Below are 12845 nucleotides of genomic sequence, written 5' to 3'. Positions count from 1 at the left end.
CTGCCAAAGAAAAGCCATAAAATGTTACAAGTTATTGAATAGTACAATAATAATTTGAGACAAAGAGCTAGCTTGTTGCATAATTTTATTACACTTAAAACATTATTTTAATTGTTATACTTTATTATTAGTTATTGCTAACTTTCTACGTGTCTAATTTATATACTGAACTTTATTATAGATATGTAGTTGTATGTATGTGAAAATCATAAACAAGGTTCAGTATGGTTTCAAGCATCCACTAGGGATCTTAAACTGTATCTCTAGGAAAAGGAGGCTCACTGTAACTGATAATATCAACAAACATATAGTCTACCAAGCACTGCACAGAGCAAATACATTTAATTTAAGCTGCAGCCACCATGCTGTGCTGGTATCAGCATCCTGAATTCTGCTGAAGGACAAAGCCAGAAACATTATCCAACCCCCCTGCAGAAACAGTTACTTACGAGGATAGTACAATGGCAACAGCATCATTCAGGACACTCTCTCCAAACAGAAGAGCATAAAGATCCACATCTGCATGTAGTTCATTAAAGATTGCCAACACGGTCACTGAAATGTAGGCCCAAAGCACAGAAATTAGTTTTGGCTTCTGCCCTTAAACCACCGATTCCAGATTTATAGAGGCTATTTGCATATTAGGTGCGACAAGGTGGCTTAGTAACCAGCAAATTCAAGGACAGATGGTCTGTCTAGTAAATGATAAAAGGGAAAATGATAAGCTTCTAATCTAGATGAGGTTTGATGTGATCATTGAGTCTGATGACCCTGCACCTAAGTACACTGCTATCTGCCCTAATGCCACCATATACTGAAAATACCTTGTATAGAAAATTGGGGGGAGGCGGGGGGGGGGGGGGGAGCCACTTATATGATTTGTCTCTTTTTGTGGGTTGGCAAATTTTTAAAGATAGAAATCCTATTTTTTGACCCCAGTGTTCCCAGAACCCAGCACAGAGTTGGGGTGCAGAAAAGACTGATAAAGGCTTTGTCTGTGACAAATTACCTGTAATTATACTTGTTAGGGAATAAATAACTAAGAAAGGGTCTCTTATATAGCCCAGGCTGTCCACAACTCACAGTCCTCCTGCCTCAGTCCCCTGAATGTTGGGATTACAGACAAACATTGCCATGCCCAGTCCATATTTACACTTCTCCCTATTTTTACATTTCTGAAGCATTTAAAAACCAATGATTCTCTGGATCAGTAGTTCTGAAACTTTTAACCTCTAAACTCCTTTATATTCTAAGACCTGTGCTCCTAATACTGATATATATTTTATTGAATACAACAGAAAAATAAGTATTTGTGTATTTAAAATAATAATTAACTTTTAATGTACTAACATGAAATATTTAGTAAAAAAAAAAAAAAACAACAACTACAATTTCTGAAATAAAAACCTGAAAAGGAAGACATTGTTCTACATTTTTATAAATCCCTTTAAACTCTTGGATTAACAAAAGGCAGATGTTTCTCACAATTGTTTCTATATCTAAGGGACAGATAATACCATGTTCTTATGCAGCCTCTGGAAGACCCTACTGTACATGTGGAAGAGACGAGAGCAAAAAAGAGAAATAAGGTATTGCTGTTATTAAGAAATCAGTTTTGACCTGATGGGCCCCTGGAAGGGTGTGAGGGACCCCCAAGTACTCCCAGACCATACGCACTGAGACTTACTGCTAGAATATGGTTTCTGAACTTTAGCTTTACTGGTGTTTAGGACTAGATAATGGCTTTTCTGTGGGGGTTGACCTGTGTATCACAAGATAGTTAGCCATATCCCTGGGCCCTATCTGCAGAAGAGGATATAGAGAGAGGCCAGGCACATGCAGCCAGCTTACCTCCACAAGGCAGCAGAGGCACCACTGAAGGTCCTAGATGACCGGCTAGGACAGAAGTCATGGTACCACACCACAGGTGGGAATTCAAGATTAACATCTATTTTTGTTTAAGATGGTAACAACCAGGTTTTTTCTGGTATTTGTATCCAAAAGTATAACTACTTATGGAATTAGAACACCAAACCAAATGCTAAGTTTAGTGAGTAAGCAAGTCAATTTTCTTACCACCAACCAATTCAAGAATTTGCCAGCCCCCTTCATGCACATGTGCCATCCCAATCTAAAGCCCCCTTCACTCAAAAATAACCACTGTGTGAATTTTATAGTGACCTTTTTTCCTTTCTTTATAGTTTAATAACCCAAATTTACACTCTCTGACACTATCATCTCATTCTGCCCATTTCAAAGAAAATGGACTTTAAAAAATACCTCTTTCACTCTGCTATGTTCCTCCCCCTCCCCTTCTGTGAGCTTTTTTTTCAAGGTGCCTTATGATTTAGTTCTCTAGTGTTGGAACTTTCCAAGCCTGGGTCATATACAGCTCTTTGTAATGCCTATCACTTTCTTTCTTTTTTCTTTTGGAATCCCAGAGAGGGTTTCTCTGTGTCACCCTGTAGACCAGGCTGTCCTCAAACTCACAAGAGATCTACTTGAGTCTGCCTCCTAAGTGCTGGGATTAAAGGTGTGTACCACTACCTCCTGGCCTTTATTTTATCATCATCATCATCATCATCATCATCATCATCATCATCATCATCATCACTTTGAGATAGGGTTTCACTGTGTAGACCTGACTGACCTTGAACTCACAGAAATCCACCTGCCCCTGTCTCCCAAGTGCTGGGATAAAGACATGCACCACTACAACAGGTTGTCTATCACTTTCTTAATTTACCTTAGCATCTTTTGGAATATGAAGAAAGTTACATCCTTTGGGAAGGAGGCATATTTTCCTAGTCTGACCTCATTATTATAGCTTTCTTATTCAAGGGGTTAACTTCATTTTTCCTTATGCTTACATGCTGTTATACTTAATGAAGGTGTGTCAAGGTAGAAAAAGACTCCTTTTTCTGATGCAGTATTTGATTTAGAATATCCTCCATAAGCTCATGTATTTAAATACTTAGTACCCAGCTGGTGGTTTGGGAGAGGTTATGAGACCTTTAGGAGGTGGAACCTTGCTGGAAGTACGTCACTGGAGGCAGCAAGCTTTGAGGGTTTGCAGGCTTGTTCCACTTCCTCCCTCAACTTCCTGTGTGTATATGAAAATGTGATTATCTAGCTTCCTGCTCCTACTATCATGCCATGCATTCCCCACCATCAACGGACTCTATCACTCTAGAATCATGCACTAAAATAAACTCTGTCTTTCTTATTTTACCTTCAGCCATGGAATTATCTCACAGCAACTACAAACAACTAATAAATCTAGTTTTGCCTGGAACTGTTAAATATGGCCACTTTGTCAATACTTTCTGAGATCCACTGACTCTAGCATCTTCCATCCCACTCCAACTAGAATTTAATCTGTCTTCCTCTTAATGACCTGTCAATCAAGTCTTAGCAGTTCCTCTTTGGGGGATGGATCAATTCTTCCAGGAATATCTTTTCTGGGTTTTTTTTTAAAAGTATTATTAGTTGGGTATAGTGTCACATGCCGTTAATCCCAGCACTTGAGAGGCAGAGGCAGGTGGACCTCTGTGGGTTAGAAGCCAACCTGGTCTATACAATGAGTTTCAGGCCAGCCAAGACTACATAGTACAACTCTGTCTCAAAAAATTACTATTATTGTGTGTCACACAAATATGTGGAGGTTGGAAGGCAATTTTATGGAGTTAGTTCTCCCCTTCCATTTTTACAAGGATTCCAGGTTTTGAACTCAGGTTGCTAAACTTGTACAAGAGCCTTTACCCACTGTATCACCTTGATAGTCATTTTCCCGGTATTTCTGAGAGCCCCCATAACCTAGATCACTCACACAGCCTCTGCCCTCCTTCAGTCTCCTTGTACTCAGCAGTAAATCTGAACATTAAATGTCCCTCTCAAGTTTCAAGTGTCACCATATAGGCTAATGATATTTATTCCAAGTGGGATCCTTACTTTAGTGTGTAAACACTGGAGGGAAATTTCTGGGTTTCATAGCAGTCAATATGATCAGCACCCCCTCTTTTCCTTTGCAGAGGTGCTATTTTTGTATCCAAGCCTCACTGCTCCTGCTGGAATAGTCTGTTATTTCCTTTATGGGTGTTTTTTTTTCTTTTGCTGTCCTGCTTTTTCTATTCTTGTTAGGGACTAAAGGACATCTCAAAAAAAAAAAAACAAAAAAAAAAAAAAAAACATGCCCTCCAACATGTTTTCTTTTTCAAAAATTTTAATTCATTTACAAAAATAAACAACTAATTTAGATTTGAAGAATATCCTCTGTATCATGCATGGCATAAGCTAGTAGGAACAGGCTACATGCCTGCCAGCAATGCTTCTTAGAGGACATGTTCTTACAACACTGATGTTATCTCAAAACACAAAGTTAATTTCTTCCATTCAACCTGATGCAACAGGTTACACAATAGGGAAATCTTTAGGGATAGGACTTTTAAAAAGTTGTGTTCTGTGTTAACTTATTACATGAACTACATTTATGGCTCCTCATGCAAAACTTTGACTCTAGTACTTTACCATTATATAGTATATAAGAATTGCTTTTTTTTTTAAAATCCAGCTGTTGGAGAAAAATTAACAGTAATAATCATGAATGCTGATGACTTACCATAAAGCAGATACCATGCTAAGCATTTTGTAATTTAATTCAGTTCTTATAAAACCCTCTGAGGAGGCTAATATTACCATTTCTCTCAGGTAAGGGTAAGAAAACAAACTCTGCAATGCATGGGCTGCTCTGTACTTCAGTATTGAAATCCCCCAAATCTCAGTGATGACACAGAGAAGTTTCATTCCTCAGTTATATCATATGCCCACTGTGGACTGCTGTGGGTGGGGCTCTATCCACATCAGCTACACGGGGATTCAGGACTCAAGACTGATGGAAGCAAATAAAAATGAACAGTATCTAAGCTTGGCAATCTAGAAGCAGAAGATCCAGGGCATCAGACTCTATCAGTCAGAGAGGGTCTTAGAAGGAAACAAATGGCACACTCAAACAGCAAACTAAGAAGAACTTTAGCAGAAAAACTCTGTCTCAAACAAACAAAAACCAACAACAAGAAAAAGAGCCTTATAAGGAGGTTATTTATAAAAGTGTGGGAAGAGTACAGGGAAAACAGAAGGGAGAAGACAGTACTTGAAGCCAAAACCAGGGAACTTTCATCTACAGGTCTGAAGGCTCAAGAGCAAGGAGTAGTTATCAGAACCTGGAGTTGTATGGACTGGATCCCCTGATAGGAGCTGTTATTTCAGATGAAGAGGTATAACTGGTCTGAAGGACTCTTGTACCTCCATTTTCCTTCCAGTGGCATTCACTATAGACAAATCCAATGGGAAACCAGAAAGCAAAGGAACCTTTGACATGTTCCATATAAGTCAGCCTCTGTGGCTAAGAAAGAGGAAAGGGCAGCAGCTAAATGTGAAGGGGCAAATAGAAGACATGAAACAGCCATCAACTGTTGAAGAATTCAGCACACAGCAAAGTCCAAAGATTTGGTGGACTGGTTACTTTTCTCATACCTGTGACCTGAAAAGCACAACTTAAGGAAGGATTTATTTTGGCCCATGGTTTGATGGAATATAGTCCGTCAATGCTGGGAAGGAATGTTACCAAGAGCATGAGGTGGCTAGTCATATTGTGCCCACAATCAGAAAGCAAAGAGAGATGAACGCTGTTGTTAGCTGACTGTGCCTCTTTTCCCTGACTAATCAGTCTAGAACTCCAGCCAACAGAGTGGTGCCACCCACATTCAGGGCATGTCTTAACCCTCTCCGTTAATCTACTCTGGAAACACCCTCACAGGCATACTCAAAGGTATTCCTTATTAATGCCCTAGTATTTGTTTGTTTGTTTCGTTTTGTTTCGTTTTGTTTTCTTTTTCGAGACAGGGTTTCTCTGTAGGGTTGTCCTGGAACTCACTCTGTAGACCAGGCTGGCCTTGAATTCATGGAGATCCGTTTGCCTCTGCCTCCCAGAGTGCTGGGTTTAAAGGCATGTGCTACCACCGCCCAGCCCTAGTGTTTCTTAAACCAATCAGTGAGCAGTTAAAAGTATCCATCACATTTGACAAAGTGGAGGATTATACTATATAACTTCAAAAAGCTTTTCTGACTTTTAAACATGGTTTGCCTAAAATGCTATAGTTATTAATAGTAAAAACAATACATCATTAATTGCTCACGACAATGAAAGCATGTCTACAACCTTTAACAACAGACAGTTACATAGAACTCATACGAATCTTAACTCCTCTTTATTCCTGCTATTACCTTATAAAGCATGTCAGGAACTCTGTGGTGCAAGTCTATGCCTGACCACAGTGGGGAAATATCCACAGGAAATGGCAGCATCCAAAAGCGAATGGTATAGGGATAACAGGCTTGGAAAGTCACCTCTAAAGGAAGGGATTTGCCCTTATTTGAATGTAATCTGAATGTCCCTCAAACTTTCACATAAAATGGGTGGGTCCTCTAAGAAGCAACATTAGTAGATACTGAGGATCTTTGAAAGGTGGGGCTTCAATTAGTGTTGTGGGGGACCCTAGTCTCTCACCATTTCTGAGCTCTTGGCTTGAGATATGACCACCTGCTAAAGCATGCACCCCCACCACTGCCATCCCAGACACTTATCAGATGGCCAAACCAATTGGGAATACCTGATTTTCAACCCAAACCTCCCCAACTGTGAGCTAAATCAACCATTTCTTAGCTGGGTGTGGTTGTACATGCCTTTAGTCCCAGCACTCAGGAGGCAGAGGCAGGCAGATCTCTGAGTTGGAGGCCAGCCTGGTCTATAAAGCAAGTTCGGGACAGCCAAGGCTACAGAGAGAACCCCTGTTTCAAGAAAAACAAAACAAAACAAACAAACAAAAAATATTTCTCTTTATTAAGTTACTGTTTCCAATATTTTACTATAGTGATGCAAAGCTGACTAATACAGTATGCAACAAGACTATCCCACCTCAGCAGGACCCTTTAAAAATCACAGAATAGCTGGCACACATAGGAAGAAGACAAAACATCTTAATAACCTGATCTGTTCATTCAACTGACTTTTCACTTGTATATGAAATATTCAACTGAACACATCACTTGTATATGAAATACCATTTAATATTTGTGAATGCTCACTATAAAAGTACCCATATCACTATACACAAAATAGACTTAATTTGAAGAGTTATAAAGGGGTCTTAGGAAGAATGACCAGGTAGGTGGCATATTGGAAACACATCTCAAAGGGTGAGCAACTGGGTGGTACAACTAGAGAATTAGTTTTGGACAACTAATTTGGATCACAGATTTTAAAAATCTGCTATGCTGATTGACTCTGGGGGTGTACATAAGAAACAAGATTAAAATAAAGGGTACCAGGGTTAGGAGTGCATCTCAATTGTAGAGCACTTGCCTAGTGTGCTCTGAGTTTGGTTCTCCATAACCCCCTACAAACATGCATGGACATACAAATCAAGACTAGGGGAACCATTTCATATTCAGTCACAGGAAGAAACAGCACTCATTTTCTCTGGAAGCTGCCTACAGATACAGGAGAAGATAGAATCCTACATTTTCTTTCCTCAATGGCAGATCAATCTAAAATGACCATCTAAAGAGATGAAATAAGAATCCCATGTTACCAACCACAAGTGGAGAGGGCTCTGCTCCCACATATATGGTGCCATTTTCAATGAGAAAACCAAAGATTGATATCTTAAGTACAGTGTAATCAGGGATAAGAAGCTCTTTTTTTTTCTCCTGTCAGTCAATACCACTCCATACTAGAATTGTGTTTGATTGCTTAGGAACAAGAAGCCAATCTGATCTAGTAGTCCCCTTAAAACCAACTCCTTGCTCAATGGGCCATAATCATCAGGTGGGCATTTATCAAAAGAGTGATAGAGTTGTAAATATGTGTGTTTTGCTGCTCAAAAGCATCTCAATGCTCTCCTGAGAGCCATTTTGAGGACTATCAAAAGAATAATACTTCAGTCTCCAAGACTCCACAGGAGAACAAACTCCCAAATCTGATCATTAAACAAACAGCTAGTTGTGGTAGCTCACACCTGTAATCCCAGCATTCAGAAGGTCAAGGCAGTAATGAGGTCAGCCTGCACTACACAGTGAGTTCTAAGTCATCCTGGTCTACAATGAGACTCTGTCTCCAAAAGCAAACAATCAAGCAAGTGCAACTGGCCAATTCCCATTTATCCCCCCACCAACACTTTACTCTGGTTTCTGTGATTTTGCCCTTCCACACCCCCACTTAGTTACTTGCTTTCAGTTGAGGGTTTTTTTTTCTTTTTTGATTTTTTTCAAGACAGGGTCTCTCTGTGAAGTACTAGCTGTCCTAGAACTTGCTCTGTAGACCAGGCTGGCCTAGAACTCAGAGATCTGCCTACCTCTGACTGCCTCCTGAGTACTGGGATTAAAGGCATGCACCACCACCACTACTGGCTCAGTTGAGTTTTAAAATAACTAATTTTGGAATTCATACAACTAAACTATATTATTATAAGTTAGTCACCCCCACACTAGTTTTGTGTAGCTAATATCTCTGATGTGAGGGTTACAATAATCGCAGCAACCTAAGGGATAACTTCAAGGCCATTTTTGTTGATACCACCAAGTCTTCACTTGGGCTTTCACAGGTACCTCGTCTTCCCTCACATCATATTAGCATTACCATTTTCTGAACATGTGTTCCATGAAGACCCATGAAGACTGATTATACATGTGTTGAGACCACTGATTATTTTACCTCCAGCCACATTTCCCCATATCTTAAATTACCCTGTTCCATTATCCTATAAACAGCCCCACCTCATCCTCAGGGAAGAGGATTTGAGACTTGGTTCTCTCACCTCCATCCTCAGCTGCCCGGTGAATAACATTCTGTTTTGTAAAATGCATAGGTTAACTGTCATACTTCACTGTAAGCATAAACGGGCCTCTTTTTAGTTTGTTTGTTGTTTGTTTTCTAGTACCATCCTCTAACTCTGTACTCAAGTTTCAATCTCTTTTATGGCAGTTTTCCAACAGCAGATTTTTAGGAGGCTAGTAATACACTTAAAACATCCTACATTTCAAAAGCTATCCATTCAAAAAGCAGTTAAAGTTAATGTTCTAATGTCTAACAAGTTTAAACTTCTAAGTTTCCTGAACTTTTATTTACATGGAACTCTTACTATGGCAATCTTCAGAGGCCAATTAAAAATGATGTAATATGGCAATGCCTTCCATTATTTTATAACATAGCATAGACACATTATATGAAAATAAACAGTTATATAGGTAATCTGGAAAAATGGGCTTTTATCCAATTAACTAAAGCAACACTAATAGTTCAGAAAACAGTATCTGTAATCTTCATCACACTCACCTCATATTACTGTTGATAGTACTAATAAGATGGTAATAATAAAGCTACACACAAACATAAATAGTAATATATGTTCAGACAGTGTAAACAGCTTTCTCAGGCTTCTGAAGAATCTATTCCTCAACAAATTCTCCTCGAAACACAGTCACAGACAGCTTAGCATTTAAATAAAGCTACCTTTCAGGGTGTTTTTTAGAAGCATGCTTGAGTAGTGAGGATCTATTATTTATCTTTTAAACAAACATTAGGAAAGCAGAACACTCTGCCTGAGTCAGATGTGCACAGAGACCAACATAATCAGCAAATGTTATGCTCAGTGCTTTGCATGTGTGGTTGCATTTAATTCTCACAAGAGCATTAGAAACAGGAACCATTACTTCTACTTTATAGATGAGGATGCTAATGGGAGAAGGGAAAGTAGGCCCAAACCAGTTGATCAGTGACTGGCCCAGTAAGAGCTTAACTCTAAGGCTAAGACTCCACAATCTCATCTTCTTTTCACAAACCAAGTTGTCTCAAGCAGCCAGTCCTTCAATACTCATTTAGAGTGTCTATGATGATATATGACGATAAGAAAGGTTACTGTATTTTGGAACACTGAGATTCTTTGGAACTACACAACTGACTAGCACCATGCTATTCAATGTGGTAATCACTAGTCATATGAAGTCACTTAATTTAAATTGTTTAATATTAAATGAAAGCTAAAGCTCAGTTCTTCAGTTTGCAGTACCCCACATTTCAAATGCTCAGTAGCAGCACATGATCAGTGGCTATCATAATGGACTGAGCAAGCAGAATATAGAACATTATTTGCAGAAAGATCTGTGGAATAACATTAATCTAGAGGACCCCTAAGAGGCATGGTCAAGTAGGAACTACCATTATCTTTAAGATTATTACTGTTCAGAATATTAGAGAGTATTTTACCCAAGTATGCTTCTGTACATCTAAGCAATAACAGAAACTTGGAGATTTTTATACCTCCATTTTGAGGACTAGACCAATCCTTTCTCCTTAAATTATTTCTAAGATGTATGGTCAGTCAATCCTCATTATCTGAAGGGAATCAGTTCCAGGAACTTCCTCATACAAACACCAAAATCTATGGATGCTGAAGTCCCTTATGTAAAATGATGTGTGTATATAAAATCTATGTGTACCATGTTGCATTTGAAAGCATAGCTAAATTGGTTGTAATAGTACAAGATAAATGCTATGTAAATAGTTGTTATACTATATTGGTTAGGGAATAAGACAAGAAAAAAAGTACACATTCAGTACATGTGCAATTGTTTTTGTTTATTTTTGAGATTGCAACTTAATTACAACATTTCTCTATTCCCTTTCCTCCTTCCAAATACCCGTCCCTACTTTCCTTCAAATTCATGGTCTCGTTTTTCATAGCCCTGAAAACATATATATGAGTAACATTATACGGACTCAAGTGATTATATTTAGGAATATATATGTATACACATGAATACATATATGCATGTGGAGTTTTTTAAAACTGCATTTGATCTGCAGTGAGTTGAATATATAGACATGGAGAGAAGACTTGTAATAACTGACATTAGAAAAAGAAATAGCTGATACTTTGGGAGGATTTTAAAAATTTATGTGTATGGGTATTTTCCCTATATGTGGGTCTCCTAGAACTGGAGTTACAGATGGTTGTGAGCCACCATGTTAGTACTGGGAATTGAACCTGGGTCCTCTACATGAGCAGCAAGTTCTCTTAACCACTGAGTCATCTCTCCAGCCCCCTGCTTTGCTTTATACATTCTAACTTGCAGTCAAGCCATCTTGTTTGTTTTTGAGGTGTGGGGGAGAAGGGCTATACATTAACTCCACTTTTAGGAAATGGTTCATCTAACAATTGAAAACTACAAAGTAAGAGATTTACAAAAATTACATCACAGTATGGTAGTTATGTACGAACTCTGCACAAAAATGTTTATAAATACAACTGTTTCCATAAAGGAAAATCATTATTCAAGCCAAATGGTATGTTTCCTAATGGAAGGTGAAGGCAAAATGCTGAAAAAGGACACAAGTCTGAAAATATGTCTACATTAGTCATTCTAAAGTGAAAGACAAGAGGGAAATACAGATAGAGATAACTCAAGTGTTCTTGAACAAATGATTCAATAAGCAAAATATGAAATAGTATTCAACCTCAAAAGGGAGGAAATCATGGCATATGCTGCACCATGGATGAACTGACAGGGCAGGATGCTAAGTGAAATGGGCCAGTGACAAAATGATAAATACTGTAAGATTTTTACATGCACAAGGAAATTATAGCAGTCAAATTCATAGAGCGGAAAGGAGAATGATTGTTGAAAGAAGCTGGATATAAAGGAAAAAGGGCAGTTGTTGCTATATGAGTTTAGAGTTTCAGTTATAAAAGATAAAAAAGTTGGGCTGGAGAGATGGCTCAGTGGTTAAGAGCACTGGCTGCTATTCCAGAGGTCCTGAGTTCAATTCCCAGCAACCACGTGGTGGCTCACAACCATCTGTAATGAGATCTGGCGCCCTCTTCTGTATACATAATAAATAAATAAATCTTTAAAAAAAAGATTAAAAAGTTCAAGAAATTAGTTGCTGAATGATACAATACTTAACACTACTGAGTCATATGCTCAGAAATTAAGATGCTAAATTGCATGCTGTGCATTTTATCAAAATAAAAACAGTAAGAAGGTATATTAGTTAATTTTCTACCACTATGATAAACAAATAACCAAGGCAACTTGTAGAAGGAAGGGTCTATTAGGGCTTAAGGTTCCAGAGGGATAAGAGTCTACTACCATTATGGCTTCTCCACGTGGCCACAAGTACTAAATGTGGTAGCTAGAGAAAACTGAAAACTCACATTTTAAACCACAAGCACAGAGTGAACTAACAAGGACATGAGGCTTTTAAAACTCTCACAGCCCACCTCCAGTGATGTACTTCCTCAAACAAGGCCACATCTCCTACGCTCTTCCAAACAGCACTAGCAAATGAGGATCACATTTTCAAGTGTCTGAGACTGTGGGGGACATCTTATTCAAACCACCACAGAAAGTAAACATATACTTCTCTTAGAAAGCAAGTCTGTTAGATCTAACTACTATTTACTTACTCTATCATCTATTAATGCCATAGTCTCTCTACTGCAAAAAAAGGTCAATGACTGCTCTGAACTTCATAAGATTTAAATAACAATAATGATCAAGCCAAATGTCTAATTACCTGGGTCAGTGGCAGAGATAATTGCTCCAAAAAAGAGACAATCCGTGTAGTAAAATTTATCAGAGAGCTGGCCCACGATCTTCATGAGTTTCACCACCCCATACATAAGATTTCTGTAAGATGATAGGCAAACAGTGTCAGGGAAAAAAATCTTGCTGACATATAAACATAATAACAGAGTGCTATTAGAACATCGTACTTTAAGGGAGAT

At 38.5% G+C, this 12845-nt stretch overlaps 1 protein-coding gene across 1 annotated transcript in view; it reads right to left on the bottom strand.

The window, feature by feature from the left end:
- Positions 1 to 12845, bottom strand: part of Slc9a7 (solute carrier family 9 member A7) — a 172348-nt gene that overhangs the window by 56987 nt on the left and 102516 nt on the right. Inside the window, exons 5-6 of the mRNA XM_059250629.1 lie at positions 12635 to 12747; positions 450 to 555 (exon numbers count right to left, since the gene is read on the bottom strand). Coding sequence (XP_059106612.1) covers positions 450 to 555; positions 12635 to 12747 — 219 coding nt within the window. The remainder of the gene's footprint in view (positions 1 to 449; positions 556 to 12634; positions 12748 to 12845) is intronic.

The sequence above is a fragment of the Peromyscus eremicus genome, chromosome X (assembly GCF_949786415.1).
Source record: "Peromyscus eremicus chromosome X, PerEre_H2_v1, whole genome shotgun sequence".
Taxonomy (NCBI): Eukaryota; Metazoa; Chordata; class Mammalia; order Rodentia; family Cricetidae; genus Peromyscus; species Peromyscus eremicus.
This window is presented reverse-complemented; position numbering and strand designations above follow the sequence as displayed.